This window comes from Melitaea cinxia, chromosome 12 (assembly GCF_905220565.1).
Source record: "Melitaea cinxia chromosome 12, ilMelCinx1.1, whole genome shotgun sequence".
Lineage (NCBI taxonomy): Eukaryota > Metazoa > Arthropoda > Insecta > Lepidoptera > Nymphalidae > Melitaea > Melitaea cinxia.
This window is the reverse complement of record NC_059405.1, coordinates 13,976,147-14,001,654: the sequence shown is the minus strand read 5'-3', so window position 1 is coordinate 14,001,654 and position 25,508 is coordinate 13,976,147. Positions and strand designations below refer to the sequence as shown.

Below are 25,508 nucleotides of genomic sequence, written 5' to 3'. Positions count from 1 at the left end.
TTCTCTACTGTATTGTGTGTTATTTAATCCAAAGGCTCCGACTTACTTAAGAGATAAATTTGAATATCTGAGGGATACTGATGTAGTAAACTTGCCGATACACAAAAGTAAGTTTTCAGACAGTCATTTACTGTTGAAGCTTTATGGAATGCCGTTATATATAAGAGGCTAAGTCACTACTGGTATATAAGAAGTATGCATAAGATCACTATTTTAAACTAGAGATGACATGAACGATGTTTTTGTGGTAATATATTTTTCTCTAAGATTTTATTATGTACATTATTAGTTTTGTCTATTATTAGTCACTTCAGCCTATCGCAGTCCACTGTCGGACGCAGGTGTCCACAAGTTCGCGCCAAAAATGGCGTGAACTCATGTGTGTTGCTCATAGTCACCACGCTGGGCAGGCAGGTTGGTAACCGCAGGGATGGATTTGTCGCGCCGAAAACGCTGCTGCCCATCTAACGTCATGACGATATAAACGGAAGGATACTTCCTACTAGGGTTGTTTTGAAGAAATGGCTAAATAACTATCCGCCCATTGTACTTCATAGTCTGTAACTGTTTTAAAATATTGTTCCTGAATAAATAAGATGTAAGACTAATACTAATACCAAACGTATTTCCTTGATTTTTACAGTAATTTTGATAACTTTCAAATTTTTAAATTATTAACGCGTACAGAATGATTAACGAAATATAACGAATTTATAATAAATTGAACGTAGTGGGCGCGCCGTCCGCTGCTACTTCATACCGATTCCTATGTTTTGGTTTGTTCACTTCATCAAAAGATGGCGCGATTCGTAGCAAATATGTGTAATGTGTAAAATTTAGATGTGGTGTACAATAAAGTATGAATAAGTAATAAATAATATACTTATATCGTTTTTTATACTCAAACCCTGTCTTCATAACAACAATGACAATGAAGGAATTGAAGAATAAGCCAATTTTGTACAGTTGCTCGGAAGTTATGCATGTCCACACAATTAATTTTCATTTATATAGATTTACACAAAAAAATAAATAAGTAAACGTCATAAATATACAGAAAATAGAACAAGACGCACGTCTTTTTCTTTTTCCTTTTTCTAGATTTTTAGAAGGACTGTATGTAATTATTCACATGATCACTTACTCAGCAAGAATGATTAATTCAGTATAAATTTTACACAATTTTTATTGGGATCGTTAATATTATTTGACACGAAATATAAATAAATAAAAATATTCAATTAATTAATTTACACATGGTTTGCACATTTCCAGTAATCATGTCCAACTTAGTAGAAATTGAAACACACATGAATAAACGAGTTCGTGTTTCATTTTATATAAAAATGAAAATTAAATAAATATGACCTTCCTTGTTTTGCGTTTGAAGTGAGGTCGACTGTGTCGGGCGGTTGAAGAGAAATGTTTCGACCGATTTCCCGAGTTAGGTAAAAGGTTAATCGGTCACACGCTGCAACACACGTCAGCCTGTTGCTTTGTTAATATTTTTCAGTGTTGAGTAACTTTATATCAAACATTTAACATACTTCATTTCAAAATATTTTTTTTAATTGACATCAAAAATGTTCAGAAATAATTAAAAACGTAAAAAATCTAACTGATTGACGACCATACGTTTATGTGCGCTCCAGCCTGTTATATCCTACTGCTGGGCATAGGCTTGTTACCCCATGTAGGAGAAGGATCAGAACTTAATCCACCACACTGCTCTAATGCGGGTTGGTGGATATATTGAGATGAGATGGAGGATACTATTAGTAACGATCGCTATCAGGTGTATATGATAACAACCGGGAGCGATTATTTAACGTGCTTTCCGAAGCTCGATGGGGAGAACCAAAATTACTGCACAAACAGCCAGACCACGCCGTGGTCTTTGCGCCAACGCGGCGTTGATGTAAGTGAGTTACCAAATATTAAATATATTCTTTCTATTTTGAACTTGTTAATAAAATACTTGATTATATTTTACATCAGGCTATCCTTGTCTGGACCAGACCTGGTCCTGATAGAGCTTGCCGAATCTGGCATGCCTCATTCTATCCTGATCCAGTCCAGATACATGATCTGGTTGAGCCTGACTTTTTTTTTTAGTCGGAAATTATGAGATAGTTAAATTCTTACTTATCATTTTGATTAGACAAAACAGCCATTTTGATAATGGCTAGTTCGTTTTTTTTTGGAATCAGTATTTAACATTTTTGGAAATATTTCTTTTTCAATGAAAACTTCTTTTTTGTAAAGTGATTTTTATTTAATCGTGATTCAAAAAACTCAAATCAAGTAACCATAAAAGATACGTAGGTTCAGTAAGAGCAACTTAAATTTTTAGAGCAAAAGAATACATAAATATTCTTATATACATAAGTATTCTTATATATTATTATATTCTATTGCATCATTATTTATCCAATCAATAACTAGTAAAGTGCGAATTTTTCAAATATAAAAATATTACAAAAAATACTCTTTTAAATTTTCTTCTTTCATTCGTTTTACCAAACGTATAAGTTTAGCAAATACTCCTATTTTTTTCAGATTAATTTAGTGCCTATTCTTATAGTAAGAGAACAGCATATTTTTTGACCTATAAGACCATCCTTCGGAGAATTACAATTACCACAAAGACTGAGTGAATGGAATGACGCTCATGCATGTAGTACTTACTTAATTAAGATTTTTATTTACCATATCGATACGACGCAACGATTTGGTATCGTATGGACAGAAATTGGAATATTTTTCAAAAATTTCGTCATGTTTGGTTCGCCAAGTAATAAAATAAAGAGTAAACCAAAGAGTAATAAATTCTACTAATAGGAGTCATCATCGTTTTTTATTAATATATACTGTATATAATGGGTTGTCTGGAAGAAATGGCTAATTAGCCATAAGTCCGCCCGTTGTACTTCACTGTCTGTAACTGTCTTTATGCTTTGTTTGTAATATATTTGTGGTGTACAATAAAGTATAAAATAATAATAAATAATATAATATTTAATTAGGTAGCAGACAACAAAAAAAAAATCACGGCTCTATTTAGTGTTACATTAGTATACAATATACCCAGAGTATCGGTCACATTAAAGTACATGCTTGATATTTGAAAATATACTATAGTTCTCGTTCTACCACTACAGAGGCAAAAAAGTGTAAAGTCCGCCTTATCTTAAGCAGATACAGTAGTGTGCAACTCCAGGAGCATCGCAAGCATGACGAACTTGGGTGTTATTTTTTTCAGGCTGCTCTAGATTTTGAACAAACTCATTTCCTTTTATGCCCAACTTTATAAAAGTCAACATGAATTTATAAAGCATTTAAAAGTCGTAACGATAAATCGTATCCCATATTATAAAATACTTGAGAATTCAAAGGCAGATTTCCCTACATATCACTCGTTTGACTCACTCGACCCGCCGTGTCTCATATTCTTGGAATTGTAGCTCAGACTTTCATAACCCAGTTCAAAGCTTTGTTGTTTGATTTAAAATTCAAAACGTTGCTTTTAATAAAGGTAAGAATCAATAGCTTCACGTTTTGCATTTCAAATGTTCAATGTGAATCAAATTATAAGTGGAATAATTATGATTGCCCTATGCTGCATATATATTCTCGTATTTCAATACCTTAGTTTAATAATTCATTAATAATGTCGTTATTATTTAGAACCTTTCTATTATTTTGATTTTGATATGTTTTTTTTTTATTTAAATAAGTTTGTGATTTTTGAACTACGCACAGTATCTATATAATATAAATTACTTCCTGTAACATAATATTTATATAGATATTTTTGGGCTACCCATTTTTAAGAATATGTGTTCAAACAGAGCGATGTAAATATAAAATTTTGTTGTGATGGAACATTTCTCATTAATCGTAGTCATATGCTTTATTTTGTAGTAACGTAAAACACAATTAACATTTACTCTCTTATGGGTACGACACGAATATTGAGGGACTTTGAGGAGACAACCTTTAGACATCTCTTTACTAACATCCTGTAACAATTTTAATTATAATTTAAATTATTGTAATTATATATTTGACCGTAGGGATAATGATTTGGAGACTCTTGATATTTGTAAGCCTCTAGGATTAATAGATAAATTTAATAACTTATACTATAATAAAAACGTCATCTGTCGTCATTAGGTTTCTATATTTTATGGAAACTTTCAACTGCTCAATCCATCTACGAGTATCCTTATTGCCCTTACTCAGTCTACTCTAGTAACGTGTTTGTGGCTCGTTTGCAAAATCGATAATAATTTTCGAACAGCGCGTTATTTTGGTCCCTTTCCAAGGTTCCACACTAATAATATTTATAGTGCCAATAAAGTGTATAGTTTTTGTACTAATGTATATTTTTGTACGTACAAATTCAACCTGTAACATTCCACGTTTAGGCGTAGGCCTCTTTCTCCATGTAGTAGAAGGACTGGAGCTTAAACCACCACGCTACTCCACTGCGGGTTGGCGGATATATTCCAAACTATGAGTAACGATCACTATCATGTGTCTATGGTAAAAACCGGTTACGATTGCTTAACGTGCTCTCCGAAGAACGGATGAGAGGCCTACGAAGGCAGACAACCAGAGCAAAATATTTTAACAAAATACATTTGCATTCCATTCCGAGTGGAAATCGATCCCGAATCCGCCGCTCTGTGAGCGCCCACACAGTGCACGCTCTGATATAGACGATATATGACAACGACGGTATGACGACAGTACGCTGGACATACATAATAACTATTTTTACCACCCTTCTCATATACTGAGTTTCACACGGTGTTCAACTATTATATGTTTATAGACAAATTGAGTAATAATAAAAAAAAAAACAATAAATAAAAAATAACCTTAAATGTATTGTCCCAATTTTCTCCCCATAATATTTAACACCTACTACATTCCTCTTAAATTCTTATAACATATAACTTTAATAATAATAAATAACTTTATTGCACACAGTAACATATAACAATTACATAAGTATAAAGCTTAAAGGGAAAAAAAAAAAATTAATAATTACGTCGCATGCAACGGGCGGTCTTATCACTAGTTAGTGATCTCTTCCAGACAACCCACCAGAAAGGAGCTTGCTGAATTTAAGGGCTTGTGCAGCCTAAGAATATAATATAGTATATAATTAAATAATATATACAATCCATATATTATACATATATCCACACATGCGCAATACTCACGGCATTAAAAGGTATAAATAGATAAAAATAAATAAAAGTATATAATATAATAAATAAATAAATAATAATAATAATAAATATATGTGGAAACTTTTAATTGGCCTTTATGTACCTACTTGTATATTTAAATCCATGTAATTTAGCTGTAAGTTTTCCTGTAAAATAAATAAATAAATAAATAAATAAATAAATAAATAAATAAATAATACTTAATTGGGTACAACTATAAGTCGTTTTGGGAAAATAATGGCGAATGTATGCGTGTAAGAAATCAAGTCAAAGTTTTGTAAAAGTTCTTAACTCGATTTTTGAAGACAGATATAGTAGGGGATTGACGGATTTTAGAAGGAAGGGCATTCCACAGTTTTACCGCCTTTACTGAGAAAGAACTGGAATATGTGCTCGTGTTATATTTAGGTAAACTTAACTTGTTATCATTTAGAGAGCGAAGATTTAGGTGAAATGTCGGGTTACCCAGGAAAGAAAAGCGCTCTTTAAGGTATAGCGGGGAAGACGTACGAAAAAGAATAGAATAAAGGAGAGTTACGACATGGAGGTTACGACGGTGCTTTATTGGGAGCCATCCGAGTTTTGAGCGGTACTGCGAGACATGATCGAATTTTTTGAGTCCATATATAAATCTAATGCAGAGATTTTGCAGGCGGTCAAGTTTATTGGTCAGTTCTTCCGATAAATCAGGATAACATGCATCTGCGTAGTCTAATATTGGAAGCATCAAACTATTCACAAGAGATATCTTTGTCTTGATAGGCAAGAAATTCTTCCACCTCTTGAGCGAGTGAAAGGTAGCAAAAATCCTTTTGCTTACCTCAGCGACGTGAGGACGCCACGAGAGAGAACTATCCACAATGACACCTAGATCCTTAACGACGTTGGAATAGCCTAAAATGGTCCCGTTGAATGTAACGTTCGGTATGTTACTAAAAGTAATTTTAGACAACTGCTTAGATGTCCCAATGATTGAGAGCTGTGACTTGCTGGCATTGACTGATAGACCAAAAGACTGACTCCAGTTTATAATAGTGTTCAGGTTAGCGTTTAATGTCTCTACGGCTTTTGCAATGTTCTCAACTGGCGTTGTCGAATAAATCTGCAGGTCATCAGCATAAAGGTGAAAGGAAACAGTAAGGAGTTCGGTGACAGTATTTATGAAGATAGAGAACAAAAGTGGGGAGAGCACACTACCTTGGGGAACACCAGCACTGAGACGGCAATATGAGGAATAACGATCTCCGACAGCGATACGCTGTTGACGTCCAAACAGATAGGAATGAAACCACTCTACAACATTGCTGGATATATTTATAGATTCTAGCACAGCTAAAAGGATGTCGTGATCAACGGTATTAAATGCGTTGCTAAAGTCTAGTAATGCCAATATGGTGACTTGTTTATTGTCTATTCCAAATCGAATGTCGTCAAATACTTTTGCAAGTGCCGTCACAGTGCTGTGGCCCAGTCGGAAGCCAGACTGGAAAGGACTCAGAATATTGTGCTTAGTTAAGAACAAGGTAAGCTGGAAATGTATGATACGTTCGAGAATTTTAGATAGGAAAGGAAGAATAGATATAGGCCGATAGTGTGAGGGTAATGAAGGCTTAGAAAGTTTAGGGATAGGTATAATATTAGCAAAACGCCAAATATTAGGAAAGGTCTTGGAAGTAAGGGAGAAGTTGAAAATATGACAGATGATAGGCATAATCTCATTCAGCACCAAAGTGATCATTTTGCGACTGATACCGTCACAGCCAATAGCATCAGATGTGATAGATGATGCGTGTTTTTTAATATCATCCGCAGTTATTTCATCGAACTCGAAGAGAGGATGATTGGGTTTGATACGTGCCTTAAGATAAGAAACAGTCTGAGCCTTGCCTGGATTCAGAATAGAGGAACCGGAGAAGTGGTAGTTGAGGTCGTTTAAGTTTATATTAAGGGGAATTTCAGTCTTAGAACGCCCAATCCCAAGAGACCGCAGGAATCTCCACACTTCCGATGAGCTCTTTTTATCTACAGATGCGTGCACAAACTGTCTCTGAGCATCCCTGCACACTCTGTTGCATTTATTCCGTAAACACTTGTACTTATTTAGGTTATTGTCGTTAGGTTTTGATTTATATTTAGACTTCGCAGCATTACGTTTGTTCATCAGAGCTCTTATATCCTCAGTAATCCAGGGAGCTGGGAGATGCTTGAGTTTTATAGGCCTGAGGGGAGCGTGTTTGTCATAAAGCTCAATAAGTAGAGAATTGAAAATGCTAAGTTTCTCATCTATAGATGTAGCATTCAGAATCACGTCCCAACAAATTCCACTCAAATCTGTTATGAAGTTGGATTTATTAAAGTTTTTGAAAGAGCGGCGCATGATAATGGTGGGTTTCATCTTGGGAGGTCGGATCCTATATGACAGATAAACCAAATCGTGATATGAAAACGCTTCCGCTGAGAGTTGGCCATGCACACAAACAAGTTCTGGAGAGGAAACTATCATGAGGTCGAGAAGTGAGGGTGAGCAATTAGGGAAAAAGTGTGTTGGATTAGTTTGCAGTATAGATAGATTAGAGCTGGAGATTATATGTTTAAGTTTCTTAGCACGCGGGTCATCCTTAGCCAAGCAGGTATTAAAATCACCCATGATGATGGTTTGATCGACAGTAGGAGTATACGTTTCTAGTAGGTTTTCAAGAGATTGGAAGTAGTTTATTTGGAGTGACGGAGAGTAGAATACTCCCAAGAGAACTTTTAGTTTACCAAATAACACTTCCAAGAAAATATGTTCTGATGATTCGGAGTATGCTGAAGGCGATTGGTGTAGGATCGAAAAAGGTATATGGCTACGCAGATAAATAGCTACACCACCTCCCCCCTTACCAGTTCGATCGTTACGAATAAGGTGAAATCCTGGGATTGCGAAAGAAGTAGAAGGTAAAGATGGTTTAAGGAATGTCTCAGAAACAAGTACAGCATGGATATTCGCAACATCGAATGAGGTTAAGAGATCGGGATAATGGGCTGGGATGCTTTGCGCATTTATATGTACGACATTAAAATTTTTCTGTAAAGAGGAAAATTTAGAGTTAAGAACACTATTCAAAGGAAATGAAGCACTATGAAAACTTTCATCTGAAGATGAGTTCAAGGAAAGATAACTACTGTCTTCATCGGAAATAAAAGTACCACTATTGTTAAGCATCATAATATTAGGAATATAAATATAAATATATGTATTAAGATATAATATACAAGTACTTATATAGAGAAAATACAATTGATATAGTACTAAAAATAAAATGAATTAAAAAAGCATAAAATAAAATATATATGTATCAAATTAAATAAATAAAAAAAATTATATAAAAAAAGAAGAAGAACTTTCTGCGGAAGCCTTCCAAATCTGTCTATATTTATGAGGCGCACGTGAGACAACTCGGTGATGTGAGAATTTCTTAAAGATAGCTTTTAATGTATGGTACAGGAATTTCGATGTGTTATATTTTTTATTAAATAAATGATGGGATTACGTTTACTACTTTTAAAGGAAGTAATAGTGTGAGTTAAATGTAAGTTAAACAATTTAAAATATTATACAAATCTATTAATATTAAATATTAAAATCTTTGGAACTAGTGAAGCCGACCAATGGCTGGATAGCCATCCTACAGCTGGCTTTTTAAATACACAGACCGAAGACGGGCGGCGTCTTCAGTGCGACAAAGCCCGCCCTGCGGTCATCAACCTTGATCATCAACATTGACTATGGGCAAAAACCCCCATTAATTAAGTCGCTCAACGTGCTATGCTTGGGGTTTCTCTCAAAGATAGGATTAGAAATAACACTATCCGTGAGACAACGACAGTAACCGCCATAGCCCACATAATTAACAAGTTCAAGTGGCAGTGCTGGTCATCGGTTTGCAGGACCGATGGCCGTTGGAGCAGACGGGTCCTGAGTGGACAGAGTGGAGATTGCTGGTCTGGGCTGGATGAGGATTGCAGTAAACCGGGATGTCTGGCGCGAACTTGGGGAGGCCTATGTCCAGCAATGGACTGCAATAGGCTGAACTGACTGACTGACTGACGGACTGGGTAAAATCTTTTGAAAAAACTTTTTAGTATCTATTTTTATTGTCAGTTAAATTATAACTTGAACCATTGCGATGCATCACTATGAAATTACATTTTTTTAAATCACTATTGTTTAGCTGTTGCTTTTCTGTAAGATTGAGGCACTTCGCTAGTTGAGCTGCTCCAAAATTGAAACAAAATATAACTTTTTTTAGATAAAATAATCTTGTAAGTTAAAATATAATTTTGAAAGTTCAAAATTAAAAAAAAGAAGTAATTTCGAATGCTGTATAAAATATTAAGTGTGAAATATGATATTTTTCGATGATTTTTCTTTGTGTTTTGTGTGAAACGACGAAAACTAAATTAATTTAAACCTAGTTCTGTAACTGACGTTTTCTATTACAATTTTGGAAGGCATTAAATTAGCAACGTTCGTACGAAAGTTGAACTATGTTCTCAATAAGCTCTTGCATTCAGAAATGAAACTGCGCGAGTTGGACGATCGCCAGAGTTTTACGATCACTTTACGAAAGGAATAAACATTACTCGATAAGGCATATCGATATAACGAAATGACTCAATTACGTAAAATTTAATAAGTATATCTTCCAATGTAAATTAAAGTATACATCGGAACTTCAGGTTTTAAGCTGTGAATGGTAAATTTAAAAAAAAAAACAGTCTCTATAGATATAAAGATTTGCAACAATGTATGAACTGATCCGATAGTTTTAACCGTCAATATCCTCAATCCGTCAATATAATATCGGTTCGCTCGAACTATGTTAGCCTCTAGGACTATATAATATATCTAACACTAGTTGCCCTGGCGAATTTTGCACCATTTTTTTTAAATTATATTTGACGAAAATGAACACAAAAATAAGAATTATACAATTTTGTGCAGTCACTTGTAATTTGTGCACGAACATTGAATAACACTAATACGAGTATTAGAGCTTCTGGGCGATTAGAGGGTGAGTTGGCAACGCACTTGCGATGTTTTTACGCTTACCGTCACGTGAGCCGTACGCTTTTTGACGTCCTAGATGAATGAAAACCATTCAATTTTATTTATAGACAGATTTAGAAAGAAATCGAATTAAATAAAATATCTGACACAAAAATAAAATATTATACGATTCTTACTGCCCACTTTCTGTTATCGTTTCACACAGTTGCTTTGAGGTTGTATTGCTGGTTGGCAACTTGCCAGTCATGTTGTACTGACTAACGATTGTGTTGCAGCCATATCTTCTGACTGCAGCAACTCTGGCAGTGATTTACCTCTAATAATGAATCACAGGAAGTAATAATGTCAGATGCTATGTATTCATTTGATTTTATATCTCTATTTTACTTTGATGCAACATTTTATATAATAGCTCAGATAACGATTTAGTCTAAATGGACGATGAAACGTTAATAATACTCGTAATTTAATAATAGTAATTTTAGGCTTTTAAAATTAATGTAAATTAAATTAAGCTATTTAAGACTAATTTAATTTGATTATTTCATTAATATGTGATGGATGATATAATATTGTTAACATTTGATATTTGTAGTTTTACGTTTTAAATACATATTAAATTAGACTGTTTAAAACTAAGTGCCAACAACAAGCCCATTTATATATGTTATAGCAAAAATTGTAAGGTAATGTCCTTTTTAGTTGTTATACTGTTAACGTTACTTATGAAGATCATACTAAATAGCTCATATAAGAAGAAATTATGTCTAAAATATAAAGCTCTCCTACTCCATTATGCATAATTTTGTTTATTAAATAAACATGGAAATAGATCTAAATATATCTTGATTATACAAAAAATACAGCCGAGTGAACGTAAATGGTAAATGATAAGTTATCCACCAGCTTAATTCTTAGATTTCAAGTAATTTTTTCACACAAAATATTACCGAGCTATTTGATTCAAATATGTATTTTTTTATACAACTAGATCGGAAAAATAGGAGTACAGCTGACCTGATTATAAAAAATTACCGTAGCCTGTAGACACCTGCAACGCTACAAACATCGCAAGCGCGTGCCTCCAAACCCCCTAGGGACCCTTGTGACCTTACTCAACATAGGAACAAAACACTGCTTGAAAGCAGTATTATTTAGCTGTGATCTTCTGTAAGGTCTAATTACTTCTCCAGTCGGGCTGCTCCAGAATTTGAGCAGGATATTTCCTTCTGTGCTCTGAGTTGTTTAGTTCAGGTATTTAATTTGGTAAGATATCGTATTCATAATTTATTCATTAAATAGCGTCTATGATTGATACATTTTTAAAATATTGAACTGATTTTAATAATTCTTTTGTGAATTATAGAAGAATTATAAGAAAATATAGTCGTCCTTAAAATCATGAAAAATAAATGTTGAGGAAATATAGAATAAATAAAGAAAAAAAAATGTCTAAGTTACAAATTTCTGAATATTAAAATCGTTCTCCTGAAGAGATATGATTTATATTTTCACTACTATATATTATCTAAAAGGTTTATTTTACTACAATAATGTAATAAATGGATAATGGAAATAATGGATGTAATTAATGGATGTGCCATAAATAATTAGGTAAAAGTTGTGCGGAAATTTACTAAGAAGTCTGCTTAATCACTATAATATGACATGAATAATATTCTTTATGTTTTATTAAGTATTTTGCATTATCTTAATGCTAACTTTACAAAATTTTATCGTTATCTTTCATCGATAGTTGGGTTTACTAGCAAACGAAAAAAAAAATCGACATCAATTACATCGACAAGTAATACAACGTAGGTAGACGAAAAAATAGTCAAGTAAGTACACATCATTAAAGATAACACAAAAAGTGCTAATTGGATCTTGATTAAATGTATGTGTGACCACGTGACAAGCACCAGTTATCGATAAAAAAAAAGAATCATCGATATCGGTTCACTTAGTAAACACAAAAAAGTAACATAAAAAATTTAATAGAGGACGTCCTCCTATTTGAAGTTGGTTAAAAAGAAAATATACTATCAACCCTCTGTCACTGGGTGTATTTGTGCGTGATAAATTACTTATGATCGCTAGGACTCTGGCGTCTCATAAATTTGGAAAGCTGTTAACAGTTTCGTGGAGTACACATGAGCCACTAAATGTACTTCGTTGACTTACTAGTATTATACTGGTGCTAAAAAATATTTTTTACTGTTGCTGATACTGTTACTGCTACTGGTACTGCTATTGGTATTGTTACTGATACTAATACTGGTAGTTTATGTGCAGTGAATAGAATGTTGTTTTTGACAACAAAATATTTAAAAGTGATAATTTATTTTAGCACAGCACCGCAGACACTTTTTTTCGTATGTAGTAAGGCACGCTCTGAAATGAAAGGCTCCATCGGGTGAACTCGGGACCGCCGACTTCACCCGAGCGAGAAAAATACAGTCAGCTGTTTTTCGTTGTGTCGTTATGTTTAGTGTCACACTCTAGTTTTTTTAAAGAATGACAGACAAATTTAAAATAAGTTTTTTGTAATAAACAAAAGGTACAAAAAGCTACACAAAAGACCGACTAACAATCTGTGTCTGTTTTAAAATTTTATTTTATGGATATAAATCTGAAATAAATATTAATAATAATAATAATTATTATTATTATTATAATTAAAGCAATTGTTAGTACTAAATATTCATTGTTACTCATTATTAAAAATGCAATGATGTTAAGGCTGATTAAAAATATGTTTAAAGCAAATAAACATATAAACGGTTTTAATTAAAATGTTAAAAATGACAGACCTTTTCTCGAGATTTTGCAGCGACGAAACAGCAATTACTTACCCCTCAACCTTGAATTATTAAGGTAAATTTTAATACGTAATGAGTGGCGATAGACAAATTCGACAATTTAAACAGGTTTGAAGATTTTGTATGAAATTGTCCATCTGTTATATAGTTATATATAATATATAATATTACAAAAAAAACAACAATTCATGTACAGCATATCCTCTTTAATTATTCAAGACAAATATAAATACAGTTCATGCTTATTGTAAATTTTTATAAATTAAATAATTAGATATTATATCCTGTCTACTTTATTATACATTGAAAATAATGAAGTACTTATATACGCTGTAAAGTTTTTTTTAATAATGAACCTTATTTCTATATAACCTACGATTCTCACTACTTTAAATTTTATTTACACTTTAGGCCAAATAACTTTATAAACAGTGTATCATTTATATTAATTACGTTAAATATAAATTTCTATGTAAGTAAATTATTAAACATTTTCTAAGCACTCGTAGCATTTCTTAATTTATGAAATTAAATCTTCAAACTATATTTTGTATTTGTAACGTGAAAATAACCTATTAAATTAGAAAAAGGTAGAGTAAATGACTTACATATGTAAGGGATTGAATCAAGATATGACCACACACCTAAATTTTACTTAATCAAAGTACCCAAAATTATTAACGTGATGATCAAAAATATCTTTGGAATTATTCGCATTTTTAAACAGAACCAATAATTTTTTTCTAGTGTTTTTTTATCACTTTTTGTTTTTTTTTTCGAGTGTTGTATCTATAAGACTTATTAAAACTTAAATTTTTATTTTCAAGCAACTAAGAAAAAACTTAATTGTTTTACATTTAAGACAAGTATCTTTACATAGCAAAAATGCTATTTCAAAGTTAGTTAAATGTGAAACTTTTACAGTAAATAATAATAATAATACAATATTTCAATACATACCAGCAAACAATAAGTACTATTATTAAAATTTTTCGACTTATCTACAAATTAAATTAAATTTAGTAATTTTTATATACAATTTCAAAGCCCTTCATTTTAATTTACAAAGTTTAAAATTTATTTCATTGAAATCTTATCATACTTCATAAGCAACGACATTTGAAGAGAGAAAAAAAAAAAAAAAAAAAGTTTTTCATCTTTTATATTAATGAGTAATATTCAAATAAAAAATTTTGAATGGTTACATTTAAAGCCATTAAATAAATACATTATAAAGAAACATCTAAGTTAATTAATTAAAATATAATACATTTCATTGTTAATTGTATTTTAATACAAAATATGAGTTATTAGTACTATAATAATATAATAACTAGTTTACCGTTCAAATGTCCAGCGGTGTAACGATGGGAGCTATCCCTGTCACTTGACTTGAGCACTGCTTGTGAGCTTGACCGGCTTTCGGTACAAGGACCATTTGTTCCAAGTCGCCCTGTTAGTATAAAAAAAGGTTTGACATTTTGAAATTGCATATGTATTTTTTAATCTATGCTAATATAATTGTACTATCAAGTTTATTCCTACCTATACATTTTGACACAGACATTCTGTCTAATAAAATATATTAATTGACATTAGCATTTGGTTTTCGCGACATCATGACAATATGTGATGTCCAAATCAACTAATTATGCCATAGATGAATGATAAAGGCGTAAAGTTGGGATGTGTTGGGAATGTGGGCAACACGCAAAACACAAACAAATGGAACCAGATTACGACTATTTTCCATATATCTAATAGAAATATCCGAGAATGTCAGCTGCTAGCTTTAACAATTCCTTGTATCTTACAATTATGCATTGCTCTTGAGGAAGAAATAGCGCAATGACTATCCAAAGATTAATAAAATTTTATTACTAAGACATCTGAATTCGTCTGTCTGCAACACTACTTTTTTTTAATTTCTACATTTCTCTGCTTACTTAAATATATATAGGTACTAGCTGACTCGGCAAACGTTGTTTGCCGCTAAACGCTATTTAAAAATAGTGGTTGGTGGTAGGAGGGTGAAAATTAAAGTTGTATGTATTTTTCAACGTCAAATCAGAACAAAATAAAAAATAAATAATTTATCTAAAAATTAAAAAAAATTAGGGGTGGACTACCCTTAACATTTAGGGGGATGAAAAATAGATGTTGTTCGATTCTCAGACCTACCCAATATGCACACAAAATTTCAAGAGAACTGGTCAAGCCGTTTCGGGGGAATTTAACTACAAACACCGCGACACGAGAATTTTATATATTAGATAAAAAAATTACAACCTGTATTTCATGTCAAGAATGTATCTTTTAGGATTTATTGAAATATAATTCCGTTATATCGAGTTAAAAGTTGTACGAGGGTACTAAGTAAGTACTAACGCTAAGTGTGTACGTCTGAATCACGATACGAATGTAATAATCGTGTTTTGAAATTGGCAAATAATACCTATCATCTCTTGCACAATCAAGTAATAAAATTATTGTTTAATTCACTAGATATTCGGGTAGTCTAAAAAAAAGTCAATAACAAGATTCTTACACGAAAACAACAATACCCAATAATGTGGAAAATCTAGTCCCGATAGCAATAAACAAGAAAATGTATCGAAAAAAATATCGAAATTAATTTTTCAATTTTGTATCTACAAACATAATAAATAACCGGTATAAATATAAAAAATAGACTGTCAATTTGATCCAACCTTTATTAGAATTGTCTAGATGCCTGGAGCGAATGTAATAAGAAATGTTGTTTGGAAGGATTCATTTCTGTTATCTGTGTACTTTGTCTTATTTTGTATATAATACAGACAATAATATGAAATATAGGTTAAAGGGTTATTAGTTATATGTCTCAGGGTTATTTTTAAATCTTCATATTATACTTTATTTAATATATGTGACTTTTTCAATCTTCTCTATTCTAGAGACGATTTAATAGTTATTGAGAGGTAATAAAAATAAATGAAAATTATAATAAACAAAGAAATATGTACGAGAACAACGGCTGTCTTATTGCTAAAATCGGTCAATTGAGTTAAAATTTAAAAATCCACGGAAACACAATATAATATTTTATTATATCATATTTTATTATTTATTATATTGTATCGAAGAAAATTAATGTTTTTTAAGACTATTTAATTTTGTATTAGTCCATTTTTAATATTTGTTTCATTTTTGATTAACCAACTAGAAAGAAGATATAAATCAATGAATTTTTTTTTAATTCAGATTTTTCATCTTCCATACATTAATATGTGAAGCAAAAACTTTGTACCCCTTTTTATGAAAATTATGCAGACGGAAGAGTATGAAATTTCGCACACAGAGTTAGGGTTTACATAGAGTGCAGAATGTTAGTTTTTTTAAATTATATTATATTATTTTATTGAGAAAAAACATTCATACACACTACCCTGTATTTGACACACACGCGTATTTTTACTCTTTTGTTTATTGTTATAAAAGTATAGTCTTTGACAATATAACCTTAATAATGTTCAAACTTATAATTTATATTAATTATGGTCGAATTTCAACCACTGGGCGACATTAGAGAACTGCAATTTACTAACCAACAAGAAATGTAACAAAAAAAGTAAGATCCCAGGTGAATACGTACAACAACTGGTGCGAAAAACGAAAAAAAAACAAACATGTGACATGAAACATTGAAACTAATTAGGATTCTGAAAGTCAAAACTTTCATTTATATTGTATTCACATATTTTTACATTGTACAAATTTACATGGCTAGAATATTGACCGAGTTGAGTCGTATTTTTCCCTTTTTAAAGTAAAACATTAAAATGTACCAAACTTATTTGTTGGATTCATCCATTTTGGCCAAACTTATTCGTTGGATTCATCCATTTTGGCCGACAGAAAAACAAATGAAAAGTGGCGGAAAACTTTATTTGTTTTTTAATTTAATTTTTAAAATGTCACCTTTTCATGATATCAAAACCAGCCAGATACAAACAAAACAAGCAAAAAGATTTTATTGCAACTTTTTAGTACAAAATACAAAAAGACTTTTTCCCTGTCCCATTATAAATATTAAAACAAAAAGAAAAAAGAAATGGAATGTAACCTAATAAAATTAAAATTCAGCGCTGAATAAATTACCTTCCGTATTTATAATATTGGACGAAAATTTGGCGCTTCATTCAAAGTTGTTCGAGTGTTAAGTACACCCTACAATGATGTGCTAAATACTTCTTAGTTCAGTTTTATAATTATGGTAGTTTAAGCCAGTTATGTCTCTGATTGCTTTAATTATGTTTTATTTTTATAATTGTGTTTGCTCGCAAACGAAAAAAAAAACCGACTTCAATTACATCGACGAGTAATACAACGTAGATCGACGAAAAAATAGTCAAGTAACTACGCGTTATCAGAGATTACTCAAAAAGTAGTTATCAGATCTCGATAAAATTTATATGTGACCACATGATAAACATCAGCTTTCGATTAAAGTAAAAATTATCAAAATCGATGCACCCAGTAAAAAGTCATTGCGGATTTTCAAGAGTTTCCCTCGATTTCTCTGGGATCCCATCATCAGATCCTGGTTTCCTTATCATGGTACCAAACTAGGGATATCCCCTTTCTAACAAAAAAAGAATTATCCAAATCGGTATATCCAGTAGAAAGTTATGCGGTATAATACAACGTAGGTCGACGAAAAAAGCGTCAAGTAAAAACGCATTATTAGATATAGCTCGAAAAGTAGTTATTAGATCTCAAATAAATTTAAATGGGACCAATTGACACACACCACCTTTCGACTAAAACAAAATTTGTTGAAATCGGTCTACCTGGTCAAAAGTTCTGATGTAACATATATAAAAAAAAATACAGTCGAATTGAGAACCTCCTCCTTTTTTGGAAGTCGGTTAAAAATATCACATCTTTCGTAGTTTTGTTTTGGATATAACTATTATGACGTTTATGTTCTTGTTTTATAAATAAATTCTGACACAAATATCTAATTATAATTATTTTTGACCAATGTACATACGTAGTTAATAAGTATAGTATATAAAGAAACTACTGGAAATAGCCATTTCCAAGAAACAAAACTAAACTTCAAAACATATTTTATATAAATTCTGCTTTAATAAGTTAATATTTATTTCTACAGCAAGTCAAAAAACACATATTTTTCTATCACGAAAAAAAAAATATATCACGTAGACTTCATACTAAAATAATTTTGTAAGTCGGTCGTATCCTTTTGGAATTAAGATTAAACGTATTAACTAATTGCTTAATACCGTCTTCAATATAACTTAGGAAACATTAAACGGACCGGAAGAAAATTAACGAAACGACCTGAAAATACAATCTCATGGGACTGATAGGATGGAATAACATTGACATGTTAAATAATTATGAGAATCGCTTAAATATTTACCGTGTCCCTTTTACGGTCCGTTAACCTTTATTCCCAACTTTACCTGTACCGATGAGTTTATTCGAAATAATTTACGACATTAAGAGGGCCTTTTTTTAATTGTCGTCAATCTAAATTAAAATACTCGATAATTTAAAATTGATTTTGATTTAAAATTTAGTACTTAGGAAAAACATATTGTACGCGCGTATCTTCTAGCAGATACGACAAAAAGGCAACTGCAGAGATACGAATGATTAGTTCCCATTGTTGGTAACATTTTGGTGTTTCGGGATTACTTACTGAAAATAGATAGCCTATGATGAGGTCAGCATCCCTCGGTGTGTCTAGAGCGTCTTTTTCAAGGACGTCTGTTCTTAGCCAGCGGCAGTCAACGTACACTCGAACCGTGTTGTCGTCGTGAACGCTAAACATTTTATGAATTTTAAATATTTTACATATCATTATATATCACATAGATATACTTCTATGGACTTATTTTTCGTTTGTCTCGGTTACTTATAACTTTTAATAACTAAATTTAAAAAAATCTACAAATGTATGAAAAATAAATTTATATATATAAAGACTTACTAGTCAATATTAAAAAATAAAAAAAGACATACAAATACTTTTTTTCAAATTTGATTTTTGATGTTGTTAGACACATTTGACCTTACCTAATGGCAATATGATGCCATCTAAAGTCATACAAAGGAACAGCGAGGTATATAGATCTTGAAGATCCCCCTCCCGCATGTACAAGTCGAGCAGCCCCCCTGCCAGCCAGCTCGAGTGACAGGAAGGAACCTGTTCGGCGACGTGAACGCAGAGAGAACAGGGTTCCTTGGCCATAACCACCACTCTATAACAAACATAATTTGTAAAATAAAAAATAATACTTTAATTACTACTTACATATAAATATATACGTGTGTTTATTTATGCCAGTGTTTTTTGTTATGTATTTTCTTAGAAAAAGAAACTAAGATACATATATCTATCGGCTGTTACCTATAACACGAGCATTGAGCTATTTACCTTAGAATAGACGACCGTGTGTGTATATTATAGATATATCTATTTATTTATAAATATTATAGTAAGTACATAACGTCAACCTGTATTTGTACGTACCATATAAAGATATAACATACGGTACCTACGTATTACAGTAGACAATATTTTTTATATATAAAAATCTCAACCCTAATCGAAAAGGTGCTAAGCTATATTTTGTCATAACACGATTATATTCTTTAGCTTTATAACTTTATGCTTGGCATATAAAATTTATTTTAGAGGAGAAAATTTCTTTTGGGTCCGTAATAACGGCTATAGCCGTAAATTATGTCACGCTCAGGGAAATTTTCATGCTTACAAAAAAAAATCTATTTAGTAATTCGTTTCTCATTTATTTTAATTAAAGTTAAAATAAGTTGCGTTACAACAAAAAAATATTAAAACTCGTATTCGTTAAAAATAGGTATGTATTCATCTACACTTTTAAATATTCAAGACAGTTCTATTCCCAAAAAATGTATAGTCTAAGTTATGTTATGTTTTTTTTTTTGTTTTTTTGTTTAAGTAATTCTGCTTGTGTTACTTGCACTGACTCAAATATTGTATCAAAATCAAAATCAAAAGGAACTTTATTCAAATAGACTTCGAATACACTTTGAATAGTAATAAGTCTATAGGTAATAATGATAATTATGTAATGATCTCCGCGCATGGTAATTGTCCCACCCAAATCTTAAACGTACATAATTATGATATATATGTATACATATAGTCACGATTCAGTCCGTAACAACCCACTGCTTGGTGTAACCCTCTTTTCCCATATAGGAAAAGTGTCAGAGCTTAATCTATCACGCTGCTCCACCACGGTTTGGATAACATAGTAATTGTTATAAGTTTTTTGTTAGAAATAAAAGAAATATTTACGTCGGAATCTCACTGACTCTTGGCGTGTATACACACATATTGAATATTGATAAATTCTCTTTTTTAATATCATAAACATAAAGTTCAGAAAAAATGTTGTTATTGACAAAGAAATATGAACACGTTACGTTGTAATTTAATAGAGATTTATATGTTACATTTTTATTATTATATATTTTTGAATCACCTTATAATACTCTAACACCACATATAATAATTAAATAATTAATTCCTAAGGGTATAAGTTGTTACATGTAATCAAGGGGAAGATACTGGTTTCTGCGACACAGTACTACTAGTGCAGGAGTCAAGGTTAGTAATCCATTTATTGTATGAATTATGATATGACAATATACATATATCAATATCAACTTCGAAATATAAAAGGGTAAAGAAAATCATCAACGGTCCGCTTTGACGTTACCGTTAAAAAGGAAAATTTAGAAAAAAGCCTTCACGGCAGACTTACTCAATAAAATTCTAGAAAAGAAGATAAATAATCTTCACCATCAGCGAAAATAATTCTTAAGGGATATATCTTAAAGTTCTTTTCAAGTTTTTCAAGTGTTTATTTGGTATATTCAAATAAAATTCCCTTAAACAAGCTAGGCTCTTGTAACTTTTTTAATGTAGGCAATTACTGTTTAGTGAAGTTTGAAAGTTTGTAATAACCTTATTAAGCTAAAGATCTTGGACTTTTAAATAATAAAAAACTCTATTTTTTTATATAACTAGGTCGGCAAATAAGCGAACGGCTCACCTGATGGTAAGCGATTACCGTACTTATAGACGTCTGCAACATCAGAGGCATCGCAAACGCGTTGCCGACCCTATTCCCAATTCCCTCCAGGAGCTCTGGTCAGCTTACTCACCAACAGGAACACAACACTGCTTGAAAGTAGTATAATTTTGCTGTGATCTTCTATACGGTATAGATACTACCCCAGTCGGGCTGCTCCATATTTTGAGCAGGAAATTCCTGTTGTGCCCTACCTCAGTTATTTGAAGTTAGAAAGTCACAAAACTTGATAATCAATCAAATATTTTATCATTAATAGCATATTAACATTAGAATGAAATACAAAATTTTATCATACGACCCACCGTTCAACCGTTTTACCGTTTCAAAAGTGAATTTTTGTAGAACAAATATGAACTGGATAACTCTCTTGAGAAGCGTAATGTAATTAGGGTTTAAATTGCTTGAAAGCTAACCTTTACTTGTTCTATACTAGAAACGTCTCCAGCGATTTCAGCAATATTGCGGCTTGAACCTACGAAGATTGGTTGCTTTTTTTGTTATTTCATGGCTGGCATAGTGGGATGTTGTATAGCCTAATTTTATTGCAGTTGTCTACTCTTGAAAATAGTTAAGGAAATAAGGAAAAAAAGTGATTACTTTCACTATAATACGTTATATCAAATTCATTTCGAAAATTTACACTATATATATTCTAATTAGAGGTCCATATATCATCATCACATATACATCTGAGACATACTGCTGAAATAACAATCTAAAAACATGAATTTAAAATCTTGTTAGCAAAATTTTTAAACCGTGCTAAAATTAAGTTGAACAAACAAAAAATAGTCAAAAATATGACCAAAAGAGAGGAGACATATTTGTTACGACAAGTTTTTTTTTCGGGTTTTATTTTATTGAAGTTATTTACCTTTATAATGAAATATATTTGTGAGTAGCTTAAAACTTTCCTCACTATCATTTTAAAAATACGAAAGAGGTGACAAATGTTCTGGTGTAGTTGTGCTTAAAGTTCCATTAAAGTCAACAATCGCAGGATCGATGCTTGCCCTAAAATAATATTGTTTTTGTCAAAGTATTCGGATCAATTGATCTAGTAAAAATTTGATCTAGTAAATCATATAGATGTTTGCCACGTGCCCTTGAGTCTTTAAGGTCAACCAGCATAATTTTTATCTTAATCACTTGATAACTTTAGTTTTCGTATCCAATATCAACCGCAATCATCGCCATCTTGGAGTTAATTTTATTTGTGATGTTATAAAATACTATATAATTAATAATTAAAGATCTGAAAAAATATAGATTGAACAAGGTCCTCCATTAACTACAGTAAGAATTTGAGACACTTCAAATTTAAAATTATTAAGGACTAAATGATCCGTTAAACTCCATATTACCATTTTTTATTTTTGTGAATAAAACCCTGTCCCGACAGTAACGAAAACAAAAAATAAAGAATTACCTAATTTGAATTGTTTGGAAATTATGTGCGTTGTACGGGTTACCGCACATTCACCAGTGAGATTGTCTTTGCAAACGAATCTTTAATTTAGGTTATTTCTTACGAAATTGCTGTTTGCCTGATGCGGATGACGTCTTTACTTCTACCTATATATACCAAATAATCTTAATAAACTTAGTGTTAGATCGACTTTCATTGGGTTGGGTTTGCCTCGTGACCTTCCCTCGCATTTTATCTCTCATTCAACCGTAGATTGTATAATACAGCCTTTTTTTCCTTCGAGCCGTATACGTACATAAATATAACTGTAAAGTCTCTTACCTCTGGCCTTAACCTTAACGAAATGAAGAGCGTAAATTCTCTCGGAAACGTCTTCCCAGACCCAAAGAGTTCTGATGACGCAATCCAGATGTACGAATTAGGTCTTAAGCTGAAGGCGTGTGGTCGGTCTGGCACTGGACCCCAGCGCGCCTGCGCAGGGTGGAAGTTCCGTCTAGCGCCCGGTGCAAGTGGATTTATAGTACCTGAATAATTAAATAATATTGACTTTGCACAGTTCGCTACTTGAAAATTTTAGAAGTATAATAAATTAAAATAAAATAGTGTTGAACCCTTAAATTATGTATCAGGTTTTACGATATGATTGGTTATGAATATTTTAGAGTTATGAGTGCAAATTATCATAGTACTAGTTACTTATTATTACCGCAATGTTTGAAGACTAAAGTGTTCGAACAATGCGTTCTGCCTGTGTTTATATACGGAGCCGAGACGTGGACACTGACGAAGGGACTGGTCCACAAATTTAAAGTCGCTCAACGTGCAATGGAACGGGCTATGCTTGGGGTTTCTCTCAAAGATAGGATTAGAAATGAGACTATCCGCGAGAGAACGAAAGTGACCGCCATAGCCCACAGAATTAGCAAGTTGAAGTGGCAGTGGGCTGGTCATCTATGTCACAGGACCGATAGCCGTTGGAGTTGACGGGTCCTGGAGTTGAGACGCGTCTTGGCAAACACAGTGTGGGACGTCCTCCGGCCCGTTGGACCGACGATCTACGCAAGATTGCCGGTGTAGGCTGGATGAAGATTGCGGAAAACCGGAATGTCTGGCGCGAACTTGAGGAGGCCTATGTCCAGCAGTGGACTGCCATAGGCTGAAGTGAGTGAGTGAGTTACTTATTTTTGTATTTGATTTTGTGATTAGGATATTTAGTATAACTGTTGCATTAACTGTGAAAAAGAAATAAATTAATGAAATAAAAGAAATGAAATGGAATATATTTGTTAAAAAGTTTAATTCAAATTCAAAAAGTTTTATATACCACACTAAAAACTTATTAGTCATATCGATTCAATTGAAAATTTCTTCAAGGACTTGGTGTGTTTAAACGTTTGTAATTTTAGTTTGAAGTTTGAAGAAGTTGTTATTGAAGTAAATATATGTTTATTTGAGATCGGTTTGTAAGTAGTACCGTGTGTTTTTATTTAAAAATGTATATGCTATTTATATTCTCATCGAAGTTTTAGTACTAATAACACATTCATAATAGACTTGCATATACTTTCATTTGATAGCCATTTTGTTAAAGTAGAGAGAAAAAAAAAATTGTTTCGTATTTTTGTTTTGTTAGCCTATACCACTATTATCTCAATGGAAAGACATATTTAGTGTTGAAATCCATCTTACCACCTTTATCTGGATTCATCCATACAACTTAGCAGAGCTAACCTAACTTTTGCAGTCTAGTAAGTAGTAAAATTAATACAAGTAACAATCTAAGATTTTATTTTTTTGTGTTACCCACATTAGGAATTCTAAACATTTTGAATATCATATCAAAAATTGACCGCTCCAGCGGGGTTCGAACCCGCGTCTCCGACGTACCGTGTCGGCGCTCTAGCCAATTAAGCTATGGAACGATGCACCCGCTCGAGCGAAATTTTCGATATGATACTTTTTAATTTCGGTTTAAGCGAACCGTGGCGCCGTCTATAGTGAGCTCTTTACAGAAACCCGTAACTATTCAAAGTTTCATATTACAATGAAAATCTTTGACAGGAGACGACACCGTGCTATTTTTAATATCTAAGATTTTATTTTTTTGTGTTACCCACATTAGGAATTCTAAACATTTTGAATATCATATCAAAAATTGACCGCTCCAGCGGGGTTCGAACCCGCGTCTCCGACGTACCGTGTCGGCGCTCTAGCCAATTAAGCTATGGAACGATGCACCCGCTCGAGCGAAATTTTCGATATGATACTTTTTAATTTCGGTTTAAGCGAACCGTGGCGCCGTCTATAGTGAGCTCTTTACAGAAACCCGTAACTATTCAAAGTTTCATATTACAATGAAAATCTTTGACAGGAGACGACACCGTGCTATTTTTAATATCTAAGATTTTATTTTTTTGTGTTACCCACATTAGGAATTCTAAACATTTTGAATATCATATCAAAAATTGACCGCTCCAGCGGGGTTCGAACCCGCGTCTCCGACGTACCGTGTCGGCGCTCTAGCCAATTAAGCTATGGAACGATGCACCCGCTCGAGCGAAATTTTCGATATGATACTTTTTAATTTCGGTTTAAGCGAACCGTGGCGCCGTCTATAGTGAGCTCTTTACAGAAACCCGTAACTATTCAAAGTTTCATATTACAATGAAAATCTTTGACAGGAGACGACACCGTGCTATTTTTAATATCTAAGATTATTTATATCTAAGATGGATTGGTCAATCTAAGGTCTAAGATTTTTTTTTTTTTTTTTTTTTTTTTATCTATAAATTTTGATCC

General features: G+C 32.2%; 1 protein-coding gene and 1 long non-coding RNA gene across 2 annotated transcripts in view; one reads left to right on the top strand and one right to left on the bottom strand.

Moving 5' to 3' along the window:
* Positions 1 to 583: 583 nt before the first annotated feature.
* On the top strand, positions 584 to 11,843 carry LOC123658376. The gene is made up of 3 exons (XR_006743864.1): positions 584 to 727; positions 1,113 to 1,120; positions 11,832 to 11,843. It is a non-coding gene; the product is annotated as an uncharacterized LOC123658376 (long non-coding RNA).
* A 2,620-nt stretch (positions 11,844 to 14,463) lies between these two features.
* The window catches only part of LOC123658275, a 101,777-nt gene continuing 90,732 nt past the window's right edge, over positions 14,464 to 25,508 (bottom strand). The window contains exons 6-9 of the mRNA XM_045593712.1: positions 23,031 to 23,233; positions 19,209 to 19,393; positions 18,832 to 18,955; positions 14,464 to 14,571 (exon numbers count right to left, since the gene is read on the bottom strand). Coding sequence (XP_045449668.1) covers positions 14,464 to 14,571; positions 18,832 to 18,955; positions 19,209 to 19,393; positions 23,031 to 23,233 — 620 coding nt within the window. The remainder of the gene's footprint in view (positions 14,572 to 18,831; positions 18,956 to 19,208; positions 19,394 to 23,030; positions 23,234 to 25,508) is intronic.